This window comes from Nansenia antarctica, assembly GCF_963989245.1.
Source record: "Nansenia antarctica genome assembly, chromosome: 5".
Taxonomy (NCBI): Eukaryota; Metazoa; Chordata; class Actinopteri; order Argentiniformes; family Microstomatidae; genus Nansenia; species Nansenia antarctica.
In genome coordinates this window covers 72,632,317-72,646,071 of record NC_137690.1, presented here as the reverse complement: position 1 = coordinate 72,646,071, position 13,755 = coordinate 72,632,317, and the positions used below count along the sequence as shown (strand labels likewise).

Below are 13,755 nucleotides of genomic sequence, written 5' to 3'. Positions count from 1 at the left end.
GTTCCCTTTGATCTGCTGCTTCACTACCCTATTCATAGTCTTTAATCTTTTCCTAACTGGTCGTCGTCCGTCAGTGTCATTGAGGTTCAGGTAGCCGCCTGGTCCCCTCCCACGCTGATCAAGGTCTGGGGAGTCGCCCTCAGCATCATCTGAAGCATGGTGCAGGCACTCGCCAGCATCCCCAGTAGCACAGGTGTCCAGGCTTTGGACACCCCCAGGCTGGACCTCCAGACTGTCAACACTCTCTGCTTCGTTGGTTTCTGGTTCATTGGCATCTGGACAGCTTTCCGCTGTCCCCTCGGTTTCAGGCACTGCCGGTAATGTCACTGGCTGTAACACTGGCATTGCCACTGGCTCTGGCAACACCACAGCATCTCCTCGTAGCTCCTCCTTCTCAGGTTCTCTGGGGACCTCGGCACCTGTTGGCACAACATCCTGCCTACTCTGTACATCCACCCCCCTGTCCACCACCCGTGGCCCTATTGGGGTAGGGATATGCCCAGACACCACTGGTGTACCCACTCTGATGTTGTTTCTCCAACAGACCCCACATTGACCTAAAGCATGGTCAATCTGTTCCATCAAATATGGACTCCAAAACCCATATTTCTTGGTAATCTTGCGTCTTACCTCCCCCCTAGCCACATGTGCTAATCCATGAGCTTCCTGTATTAACATGCCTAATAAATCTGAGGGTGCTACAACCAACCCCTCATGATTCCTCCATAGACCTGTGTCATCCTGACTTGCCCCCCTTGCTAGCCAAACGCTCTTGTCTAACGTAGTTACTCTACTCTGTAACATCAATAAATCCTCAAGTGTGACCATGCCCTGTAATTGCTTTTCATGTGTGACCAGAAGACCTTTACCTGCCTTGTCTGCTCCTGTAATGGCTTTGGCTGCATCCTCTGCAGCCCTGTTACCTTGTGTGACATGTGATGAGTCAGACCTGTGTGTGGCACACTTCACTATAGCTAATTCCTTTGGCTTCATCATGGCTTGTAACAGCTTCATGATCTGTGCGTGATGCTGTATAGGCGTACCATCAGTTCTCTTAAAACCCCGCCCCCTCCATACAGCTCCATTAAAATGACAAACATTATGTGCATAGGCAGAGTCGGTGTACACTGTCACTCTCCGTCCGGTTCCCAAGTTGCATGCTTCTGTGAGGGCAATCAATTCAGCCAACTGAGCCGAGCAAGGCTGAGGAACTGCCTCAGCCTGTTCTACAATAAACTTTGAATTTTGTGCTTTAACTAAGGAATACCCAGCGCACAAAGTTTCTCCTACCCCGTAACAAGACCCATCAACCCAATATTCTATATCAGCTCCCTTTAAAGGCAAAGCTTGTAGGTCTGTTCTATGCTTAATCACTTTGGCTGTCGATGGAACCTGAGCACCGCTGTCAGGTGTGCATTTTACTGTACAGTTCAATTGGCATAGAGCATCTCTCCCTAGCAGCCCTGTTGGCGTGTGTTCTGACACAAGTGTTGACAGAGTTGCTCTCTGTCCCTTGTACTCTAAGTCTACAAGCTCAGTTGTAGGAATCAGCTGTTTAATTCCCTCAAATCCGATTGTCTTCACATATTCTCTAGACATAGGGAGGTGCGTGGCGCCTTCAGGCTTCTGTGTCACCACCAGCTGGCACCTCCCACTCGGATCTTCCGGGCACCCCTATAGGCCAGCTGCTGGGCCTCCGTAAGGGTTCATCACTCCTGGAGCAGGTGTAGTAGGGGGCCAATATCCTCCTCCTTGGCTCCCCCCTGCGCCCCCCTGGGGCCTGTTGCAGCAGGCACAGGCTAGATGTCCATTCTGGTCACATTGGCATGGTTCTAGCATCTCCTTCCCTGCTGCTGTCCATCCCCCTGGTGGTGGTCCTTGGCCAGGCTGTGTGTACCTCTGGTATGGAACCGCTTGCACCCCTGGTGGCCCTTGTGGGTATGGATACCCCCCTTGTGGCCCCTGTGGGTAGGACTGGTAAGTAGCAGGATACCCCCCTTGTGGCCCCTGTGGGTAGGACTGGTAAGTAGCAGGATACCCCCCTTGTGGCCCCTGTGAGTAGGACTGGTAAGTAGCAGTCTGCACTCCAGGTGGCTGTTGCTGTGGGGCTAAAGCCTGCACTCCCTCTATGTTCCTCTCGCTTTCAGTCAATTGCAAATGAGTCAATATTCTGAGGGATTCTTCGTCTCGTGCCTTCTGTATCTGAATGTTCTTTCGATATAACTCCACGTGATGAGCTACGTGGTCTATATAAACAGCTTTGTTCATGTGTCGTAGCCCCACCACTTCTGCTAGCTTATCCTTAACTGGGGTAGGAAGCCCTTCTTGTATTTTTTCCCTGATTATGGATTTTTCTAAGGGGTTATCTTCAGCGTCTTTCCCTGTCACACTTCTCCATTGAGAGTGCATACGGGCAATATAACCCCTGGGATTCTCATCCCCCCCCAGTGGCTTCACAATGATATTGTCTGGGTGAATGTGAGTAGGGTAGGTCTCTCTGATTGCTTTCCACAGCCTGCCTCTGTTTGCTGCGAAGAGCTCTGGATCATAAACTGATGTATTGATATATCTATGAAGTCCTGCCTTCATCAATATTTCCTGCATTGTATCCAATCCTGCAATAAAAGCTAAGAGTCTTTTCAGGTCTCCCATCGCGACCTGCGTTCCTATCAGTATCACGTCGACCTGTCGCGTCCACGAATGTCCTCCCTCTTGAAGAACTGGGAGTTTCTCGATCACTTCAGACAAATCTGTATGATGCCACGGATGATATTCCATCTTGTTACCCCGAATCAGCACTGGACAGTTCTTTAATGTATTTGATGACATTCGGTGACAATCTCCCTCTTTCTCCGGGCGTCTTCTCCCACCTTTCCTTTCGGCTGTGGCTATCATCTTCCTGACCTGCGAGTTGTAGCCTCCATCTGCATTGTCGTCATCACTTGAGTCTGCACTGCCATCTTCGCTGTCATCTTCCTCGTCACTCCTGTCGTCCCCTTTTCCCCTTGGCTCCTTCTTCTTCTTCTGGGAATGATCCTCCAGTGCCTTAGCATATGGAGGGGGACTGGGGGCAGGACACTGAGCTATTTTCTGTCCCTCTACCTTAAATAGATCTAAAATAGCTAACTCTAACTTGCGTTTCTCTGATCTAATCTTTCCTCTTTGATGTGCTTTGTGCCCATTGATAAGTATTTCCAATGTTGCAATTAATTGTAAATTAATGCTGCCCTCTTTCGGCCACGGCTGTTCAATGTATGCCCAACGGCTATTCCATTTCGTAGACATTTTGCTAATTTCCCTAACAAGAGGATTCATTTTTTCCACTACAGCCATAGGGGATAACGTAGCCAACATTCCACGATGTTCACTAATATCTTTTAACAGCTTCGTGGAATTCGACCCCATTCTACTTGTTCAATATGCTGACAATATTCTATATTAGATAAGGTGTACGCTTCTTACAACCCACCTTATTTTATCTTGTTTGCTAAACAAATGCTAGTCCAATATAACTGTATTAACCATCCCCACAAAAACCCTGCAACTCCAGAATAACAGACTTGCCTCTTGTGTATGTCAGTGCAGTATTAACTTAAATCTAATCTCTGTGTAAGTACTTTATACTTAAATGTGTTTCCTAATTGTTTATGAATGTGTCACTTAATTACTCATTCAATCCTAATTACAGTTCTGGTCAACACAATTATTAAATCACAAAGATTGGTCAACACCTAAGTATTCACTGATTTACAAAAACCCTTTTACTGCTTAATTATCAAATATGTACTATTCTGCTATTCCTTAATCAAACACTGTGGAAATGACCTAACTAAAATAAAAGATGTAAATTACAAATATTAATTATAACCTGTAAAGGAATCGACTTGTTATTTGGAAAAGAATGAATGATTAATTATTAATTACACACTTAAAGAAATCGACTTGTCATTTGGAAGGAATAAAATGATTAATTATTCATTACAATCTGTAAGGAAATCGACTTGTTATTTGAAAGGAACAAAATGATCAATTCTCAATTACAATCATTTATAACCATCTATTTATTAATGTATCGGACTGTTTCATCGACCTCAGCTGTATCTCCCTGAGGATTTAGTGTTTTAAAATGTATTGTCGTATTTCGACCAGCAGATGGAGCTGTGCTCCGGCTAACGCGCATCGATTGCGCATGCGCCAACTCTTAGCCAAGGCTATGAATGTTTTAACCGTAACTCTAAACTATTTAAAATACCCCGAGATCAATTCACCATATCTCTATCTTAAATACTATAGTCTATGTAATGCAACAATCACACGCAACCCCCCTACGTGTCCGAAGCCTAAAGGCCAGAGACAGAAAGCAGGCGGCTCAATTTAACAACCCTTTTGTCCTTGAGAAACCACCGCGTGTTTGTAGCCTGCCCTCATAAAGATGGCCTCTGTGTGTGTCCTTTCTTAAGGACAAAGAAAAATGGCGTCTAAGAATAGACTCTCTGACCCACTGCAAATGGCCGCCCACACAATAGCGTCCTCTCACACAGACAAAGAGAAATGGCGTCTACAGTTCTGCTCATATGTTTTTCACTTCTACAATATAAAACAGACTACCCAGTCCTCCAACACATAAACACAACCTCACCGAATTTTACACAAACACACACACACGATATTCCAATACCGTACAAACAAATCACATACCATCAAACACTATATCTTACAAAAAAACGGGCTACAAAGTCCGGCTCTCACCACCCATCAAAGATTTATGAAAAGTTTGCATCTATTCCAACAAGATTACCGTTACACAGATTCTTTTGACTATAACTTATCTGAGATTTACAGTTTATTTTAAACACACCAATCGACTAGAGAGAGATTTCTGCAGAAAATCTGCCTTCTTTGTTAGATTGAAGTTCGCAAAATACTGTAAATTAAGTTACATTTATCTCCGTCGCTTGCTCGCCATTTACTGTCGTGTATTCTTATTGATTATGAATCAGAGAACAGTTAGTTTAAGATAATTTAATTAGTTACAGGCAGGTTTATACATTACATCTGTTCCCCGTGGATCCTGGGCTGCAAGAGAGCGCTTGTCGTGTCTCTCTCCCCGTTCCCCTCCAGAGGGGAGGGGCCAGCGTGCATGTGTGTCCCTCCCCAACCCCCAAAGGTCCCTGCTGGTCATCTGTGTCCCTGCATGCCCTGGCATGTGTGTGTGTCTAAAACATACCACATATTCATACATAGATCATACATACTACAGAAATATACTACACTTTCATCACCGCTATGAATGTTATTAAAGCGTCCAGGAGGCTGTTAAACATTTTTGAGCGAAACGTAGAGCGCCACCTACTGGGTGTCCCGAGACTAACATCCTGTCTGGCACTGAAACAGTGTTGCCAGATTGGGCGTATTCCCGCTCAATTGGGCTACTTTTGATCACACTGGACAGGGGGGGAAAAAGCATTTGGATTGATTCGGATTTGGTTGAGCTGGATAAATGTCAACTGGGCGGAAACATAAACGTTTTGCGCTGGTTTTTGGTGGATTCGGCGGTTTTTAAGACTGCGGTTGGGCTGGAAATTGTCAATCCCATCTGGCAACCCTGGCTGGCCGGAAATCTCATTGTTGACTCTTTTCACGATGGCGGCGGGGATGTACCTCGAACACTACCTGGACAGTAAGACGGCTGCTTTAGCGCCTTTCCTCCTGTGTATATCTATAATTACATCACCTGTATAAGTGACGTTGTGACATTAAAACATTAGTTGTGTTTATTTAGGGTTAGAGAGTGTAGCGCGGGAGGTATTGGGTGAGAGCGGTGGTGGTGTAGCTAACCTATGCTAAGCTAAACGGTCAGCTGGCTTAACACAGTTACCATGGTTACACCATGTGTGTAGTTTAACTTTCTACTATGTCTGTCTGTCTGTCTCTCTGTCTGTCTCTCCCTCTGTCTGTCTCTCCCTCTGTCTGTCTCTCTCTCTCTCTCTCTCTCTCTCTCTGTCTCTGTCTCTCTGTCTCTCTGTCTGTCTCTCTCGGGTCAACTAGTGTCTTACCCCATCACAACCGAAAATATACGTTTGTTTTGTTGCATTGTTAAATGAACTGTAATATATTTCTCTAGTTATAGATGACTATTAATTAGGTATAGGCTAATCTATTTCTTATATTATTATCTATTTCGTATAGAGAACTATTAATGGCCTATAATGTATTTATTTAGCTATAGAGAACTATTAATGAACTATAATCTATCTTTCTAGGTATAGAGAATTTGCCATTTGAGCTTCAGAGGAACTTCATGCTGATGAAAGACCTGGACCAACGGACGGAGGGTAAGGTTCTGGCACCACACACAGGGTATCCGCGGTGTCTTGAAAAGTATTAAAAGTTGATAAATACATTTTTGGGAAAATCAAGACCCTTAATAGGCCTAAGTATTCAAAAGTCTTATCACGATTTTATGAGGTCTTGAATGTTGTAGGTATTCTTCTGAATTAGACTCTGTCCAAAGAGTTTGAGTCCTGAAAACTTTTAGTAAAAGTTCGTGAATTTATTCGTTTTATTAAAAAACAAAGATGAACCGGAAATCCTGTTGTATGATAGTGGTCTAGTCTATTGCAAACTAAAACTGTTAAGTTAAAGGTGTCACTGATGTCAACGGTTACAGCTCGAAGTGGCGGTGAGGTCTGGAAAAATATTGACAAGGTCTTTAAAAAGTCTTAGAAAGGTATTGAAATTAACCTCAAGATTCCTGTATATACCCTGCACCTACTGGGTTTTAAACCTTCTCTCTCTCTCTCTCTCTCTCTCTCTCTCCCTGTCTCTGTCTCTGTCTCTCTCTCCCTCCCTCCCTCCCCCTCCCCTTCTCAGATCTGAAGGGTCAGATAGACTCCCTGGCCAGGGACTACACAGCCAGCACACGCACGCTGTCCTCAGAGCAGAAGCTCCTCCCCCTCCGTCAGATCCAGCAGGCGTACGCCCGGTGTCAGGAGTTCGGAGACGACAAGGTGCAGCTGGCCATGCAGACCTACGAGATGGTGAGAACCTGACAGACTCAACCTCTGTCTGTCTCTGTCTGTCTCTGTCTCTCTCTCTGTCTGTCTCTCTGTCTCTCTTTTCTCTCTTGAGAGGACCTCCTATTTGACAGAGAGAGAGAGACAGAGAGAGAGAGAGAGAGAGAGAGAGAGAGAGAGAGAGAGAGAGAGACAGAGAGAGACAGAGAGAGACAGAGAGAGAGAGAGGGAGAGAGACACACAGAGAGAGAGAGAGAGACAGAGAGAGAGAGAGAGAAAGAGGGAGACAGAGAGAGACACAGAGAGAGAGAGAGAGAGAGAGAGAAAGAGGGAGACAGAAAGAGAGAGAGACTGAGACAGAGAGAGGGAGAAAGAAATAATAATAATAACTTTATTTGTATAGCGCTCAACCTACAGCAGGAGAGTTTCAAGTTTAGGCTTGGGTTCCTGACATTACAGAACAAGACAATAAGACAATAGGCATAATTCAAGATAAAGGTGACAATAGTACAGGTAAGACAAGATACACTAGTGGCTACTGTGATTGGCTGTGGCCTCACCCTCCCCTCCTGTGATTGGCTGATTGGCCCCCAGGTGGACAAGCACATCCGGCGTCTGGACACGGACCTGGCCCGCTTCGAGGCGGACCTGAAGGAGAAGCTGACAGAGAACAGCGACTACGACTCCGCCTCCAGCAAGACCAAGGGTGGGTGACATCAGCATCTTTTTCATTTTGCCTTTAAATGACAAAATAATTCAATTAAGATTATAAAAACCCATCTTTTTAATATTGCATTTAAATTACAAAATAATTAAATTAAGATGATATAATGATTAAAGCACTTTGAGCTGCAACGTTTGCAGGAAAAGCGCTATACAAATAAAGTTATTATTATTATTATTATTATTATTATTATTATCTTTAAGATCAGCTTGGATTTAATAAAAAAAATAATACTTAGAAAATGTATTCTTCTTATTATTTCTTTTTAATTATTTTGTATTTATTTGTTTGCCCCGCCACCACCGTTGCACAACAAACCATGCCCATAGAGAATGTAGTGTTTCAGTTCTGTCTCTTGGACGTCCACACACAGACACATAGACACCCACATGCAAGCCTCCAGCCTCTGGAAATCTGATCAGCACTCATGGAATGCCTCTTGTCCAGTCAAATGACATGGTCCCTTTATGACATTGAACCCAGTGTGCGCTCCGGCACTCTCAGAGCGAATTTACGAACACAGCCTGTGTAGATAATTGGGTGTCTGTGCAGTGTGTGCAGCTATGTAGGTAACCAGGTAACCAGGTGACCCCTCCTCTTCCAGGTGACCTCCGGGGGTCCAGGGAGAAGAAGGTGGCTCGCCCGAGGGCAAAGGTCAAGTCAGACGACGACTGCAGCAGCCCCAAGAGTGGACCGAAGAAAATCAAACTCACGCAAACGTACGGTGGCCATTTTAAACACCACCGTTGTCTTTTTGTTTCATTATCTGACGATACAGCGTACTCCTCTCTCCTCCATCTCTCTCTCTCTCTCTCTGTCCCCCTAGAACATCTCCTCTCTCTGTGTCTATGGTCCTCTCTCCTCCACCTCTCTCTCTCTCTCTCTCTGTCCACCCTGAACATCTCCTCTCTCTGTGTCTATGGTCCTCTCTCCTTCACCTCTCTCTCTCTCTCCTCCACCTCTCTCTGTCTCTCTGTCAACCCTGAACGTCTATGTCTATGGTCCTCCTCACCCCTCCACATCTCTCTCTGCCCCCCTCCTGACCACCTCCCCTCTCTCCCCCCCCACCCCAGGCCTGAGTTCCCGGCCCCCCCCGCCCCCAGCTTTGGGAAGGTCCACCCCTCAGACGTTCTGGACATGCCGGTGGACCCCAACGAGCCCACCTACTGCCTCTGTCACCAGGTGTCCTACGGGGAGATGATCGGCTGTGACAACTCAGACGTGAGTCCACCTGAGGGAGGGAGGGAGAGGGGGGGGGGGGGGGGGGAAGAGAGAGAGACAGAGAGAGAGGGAGAGAGAGAGAGGGAGAGAGGGAGAGGGAAAGACAGAGAGAGAGAGAGAGAGAGAGAGAGAGAGAGAGAGAGAGAGAGAGAGAGAGAGACCACCAGGGACCAGGGGTTCACAATCACTCTGATCAACATTAAACGTTTTGAAATACTGAGGCCCTTAAAAAAAACAGTTTCCCCAGGCTAGTGGCCCAGTCTGGTCCTGCCAGAGCAGTTATATCCACTAGGGGGCAGCACAGGTCCATAAAACAGCCTTTCTCTGACTTTCTCTGACTTTCAGAGAGGCGTTTCATCCCAAACGTATGTATGTATTTCTGGGCGCCGACTATGGTTGACCCTGTGCCTATAGCAAAAAAAGACCAAATTCCAAGTTGATCGCATGTCAAAATTAAATTTTATATTATTAGGTTTAGGGTTAGGGCACAGTCATTGACTGTGTGTGTTGTGATGTCATTAACTGTGTGTGTTGTGATGTCATTAACTGTGTGTTGTGATGTCATTAACTGCGTGTTGTGATGTCATTAACTGTCAGTGTTGTGATGTCCTGAACTGTCATTGCAGTGCTCTATCGAGTGGTTCCACTTCGCCTGCGTCGGCTTGGCAACCAAACCCCGGGGGAAGTGGTGAGTCAGCAACCGGTCGGGGGGGGGAAGGGCAGGGGGATGTCTGGAGGTTTAGGATGTTAAGCATTTTTTAAAATGTCTCACCACCATGTCACCCCCCTTTTTCCCTCTCTCTCTCCCTCTTTCTCTCTCTCTCTCTCTCTCTCTCTCTCTCTCTCTCTCTCTCTCTCTCTCTCTCTCTCTCTCTCTCTCTCCCTCCTCTCTCCTTCTCTCTCTCTCCCTCCCTCCCTCCCTCTCTCTCTCTCTCCCTCTCTCTCTCTCCCTCCCTCTCTCTCTCTCCTTCCCTCTCTCTCTCTCCTTCCCTCTCTCTCTCCCTCTCCCTCTCTCCCTCCCTCCCTCCCTCTCTTCCTCAGGTACTGTCCGCGGTGTACCCAAGAGAGGAAGAAGAAATGAACGACAGAAAAGAACGAAAATAAACGTGACGATAGAGAGATAACTACCCTAGGAGGTGACTCCGCCTCGGGACTCTTAGCGTCCTCAGACCGTCACACAGACCCTCCCTCCGCCGCGCTGGGGACTTCCTGTCCGCCATCTTGTACCCCGCCACCTCAGTCCACCACGCAGGAAGAAGGGGTGAAATGCCTTAGTCTGTCACGTGGGAAGAAAGGATGATGGGAGGTGTAGTTTTACAGCTGTTATTCACGTCTATGTACTTCTGGTTTTTTTACTCAAAGTTGTCGTTTCTGTTTCTTCGGCGGTTGTTGACGACTGCTCGTACACCCAGACTGAAGGAGAGTCTACCTGGACCCTGATAGGTGGAAAGGTTCGGTCGTCCTATGAGCAGATATCGGCCTTCTACAGTTAAATCGGGGTCATCCCTATGATTCCACATTTCTAATATTTATAATGTTTTACAAATTAGGCTCTTTGTTCCCACAGCCCAATGGTCCCACATTTCTAATATTTCATAGGTGGGCTAGGGTTAGGGCTAGGGTCAGTGTTAGTGTTAGGGCTAGGGTTAGGGTCAGTGTTAGTGTTAGTGTTAGGGCTAGGGCTAGGGTCAGTGTTAGTGTTAGGGTCAGTGTTAGGGTTAGTGTTAGTGTTAGGGCTAGGGTTAGGGTCAGTGTTAGGGCTAGGGTTAGGGTCAGTGTTAGTGTTAGTGTTAGTGTTAGTGTTAGGGCTAGGGTCAGTGTTAGTGTTAGGGTCAGTGTTAGTGTTAGGGTTAGGGTCAGTGTTAGTGTTAGTGTTAGGGTTAGTGTTAGGGCTAGGGTTAGGGTTAGGGTCAGTGTTAGTGTTAGTGTTAGGGTTAGGGCTAGGGTCAGTGTTAGTGTTAGGGCTAGGGTCAGTGTTAGTGTTAGTGTTAGGGTTAGGGTCAGTGTTAGGGTCAGTGTTAGGGTTAGTGTTAGTGTTAGGGCTAGGGTTAGGGTCAGTGTTAGGGTCAGTGTTAGTGTTAGGGTTAGGGTCAGTGTTAGGGCTAGGGTTAGGGTCAGTGTTAGTGTTAGTGTTAGGGTTAGTGTTAGTGTTAGTGTTAGTGTTAGGGCTAGGGTTAGGGTTAGTGTTAGGGTCAGTGTTAGGGTCAGTGTTAGGGTTAGGGTCAGTGTTAGGGCTAGGGTTAGGGTCAGTGTTAGTGTTAGTGTTAGGGTTAGTGTTAGTGTTAGTGTTAGGGCTAGGGTTAGGGTTAGTGTTAGGGTCAGTGTTAGGGTCAGTGTTAGGGTTAGGGTCAGTGTTAGGGTTAGGGTCAGTGTTAGGGTTAGGGTCAGTGTTAGGGTTAGGGCTAGGGTTAGTTAGATTACTTACAAATGTGGGAACATTGGGCTGTGGGACCTTCGGGCTGTGGGAACATAGACACGCTCCCGTTAAATCTGTACGACACATGACTGAATGTGGACTAGATGTTTGTCTACATGCTATTCACTGTGTCAAAGATGTTGTGTGTTTAAACCTCTCCACAGTCCATCACTGTGGTCCTCTGTGGCTCAGTTGGTAGAGCATGGTGCTAACAATGCATAGGTTGCGGGTTTGATTCCCGCTGGGACCATAGACAGTATCAGTCAAAAGTTTGGACACTTTTCCCATTCAATTGAATAGGGAAGTGTGTCCAAACTTTTGACTGGTACTGTATACTGAAACATTTATAAACTCTGCGATGTCAGTCGCTTTGGATAAAAGTGTTGGCTAAATGGCATAATATATTATACTATTTCCCAGAAGGCCAGTAATGGGCTGTACCGCCATTGTCTTACCTGACTGACCCTTACAGTGTCTCACCTGTCAGGTGTGTGTGTCCTAGCGTGACGCAGGTCAACGGCTGAGCTGCTGTTTAAATCACCAACTGCCAAAAAGTTCCGGATCACTCACCACCACCGAGTGTTCCAAGTGTTCTATGTGGTGTTTACCTAGCAACAGCACTCTGATTGGCTACAAAATGAAGCGTGGTGATTTATGCGTTTCTTGGTGAATAAAGTAACACATGGCACTCTTTGGATGATTTTATTCACCCTCAGGCACTGAATGAGTTGATTTCAGACGAAGTGGGCAGTTTGAAAGGCCTAATCTCATAAGTTGAACTCATGTTCTGCTTGTTTGTGTGTCTCTAGGAAGGCATTCGTAAGTGCTTTGTGAACAAACCTTATGGATGACATTGTGAGCTTTCTGCAAGTATGCACAGAGTTAAAGCAGAACTGCCCCAGACATCGGTCTGACTGGTGGGCTGTGTTTTACTGGAGGGACGACTGTGAAAGAGCCATTTTGCTGCCATCTTTATATTCAGACTGTAGGTGAACATACTGTGAACTGTACTAAGAGTTGGGCTGGGTTTGTCTTCCATTGTTAAATGAATAAAGGTTTAACGTCTGTTCCCAGTTAACCACGAAGACGCTATTCTGTGTATTCTTTTCCTTAAACAACACAGTTGAACTAGTCTCAGCAAGGTATATGTAATATTAGATTAGATTAGATGAGCTTCGACTTTTATTCTCATTGCAGAGTCTAAGTACCAGACAACGAAATGCAGTTCAGCATCTAACCAGAAGTGTAAATAGTGATAAATAAAACATGATATAAAAACATGACTGTGATAGTTACAGTATGGCAAGTACGGTAGTTTAGATACAGATATGAGCTATGGTAGCTATGTACAGTTATGGTAGATATGTACAGTTAAGGTAGCTATGTACAGTTAAGGTAGCTATGTACAGTTATGGTAAATATAATAATTATAATAATAATAATTCATTAGATGTATATAGCGCTTTTCCGGGGCTCAAAGACGCTGTACAGTTAAGGTAGATATGTACAGTTATGGTAGCTATGTACAGTTAAGGTAGATATGTACAGTTAAGGTAGCTATGTACAGTTAAAGTAGCTATGTACAGTTAAGGTAGATATGTACAGTTAAGGTAGCTATATACAGTTATGGTAGATATGTACAGTTATGGTAGATATGTACAGTTATGGTAGCTATGTACAGTTAAGGTAGCTATGTACCGTTAAGTTAGCTATGTACAGTTAAGGTAGATATGTACAGTTAAGGTAGCTATGTACAGTTACGGTAGCTATGTACAGTTAAGGTAGCTATGTACAGTTAAGGTAGATATGTACAGTTAAGGTAGATATGTACAGTTAAGGTAGCTATGTACAGTTAAGTTAGCTATGTACAGTTAAGGTAGATATGTACAGTTAAGGTAGATATGTACAGTATGATATGTACAGATGTATAAAAGAGGCTATATCAAACTTTGATATCTATCAAAGTTATATTTCATTTATTTGAGAACTGGATACCTTAACAGATTGTGGCCTTAATTATAACACATTAATTTCCAAAGGATTGGTTCTTCGCCAAGCACATCACGCTGTTCAAGGTGTAAGTAACATGACGACCGCTATCACAAGCTAAGGGACTGATAAGGTATCAGAACACACACACACACACTCCTGCCCTGCTGGGAAGGCTGCTTGTACAGCTGCCCCAGGGGAGGTGGGGGGGGCGGCTGTGGCTCAGGAGGTAGAACTGGGGTCTAATGATCGCAAGGTCGGCAGATCGGCGGTTCGATCCCCGGCTGGCCACGTGTCGAGGTGTCCTTGGGCAAGACACTGAACCCCAAACTGCTCCCAATGAGCTGGCCAGCCGGCAGCCTTGCATGGTAGCTTGCCGCCATTGGTGT

At 45.5% G+C, this 13,755-nt stretch overlaps 1 protein-coding gene across 1 annotated transcript; it reads left to right on the top strand.

Moving 5' to 3' along the window:
• Positions 1-5,643: 5,643 nt before the first annotated feature.
• LOC308159012 (inhibitor of growth protein 4-like) lies at positions 5,644-10,365 on the top strand (the record flags this gene model as incomplete). The annotated part of the gene is made up of 8 exons (XM_080532750.1): positions 5,644-5,680; positions 6,264-6,335; positions 6,874-7,040; positions 7,611-7,722; positions 8,345-8,459; positions 8,814-8,961; positions 9,588-9,649; positions 10,003-10,365. The coding sequence occupies 8 exons, from the start codon at positions 5,644-5,646 to the stop codon at positions 10,040-10,042; spliced, it is 753 nt and encodes a 250-aa protein (XP_080388876.1). The 3' UTR covers positions 10,043-10,365.
• Positions 10,366-13,755: the final 3,390 nt, after the last annotated feature.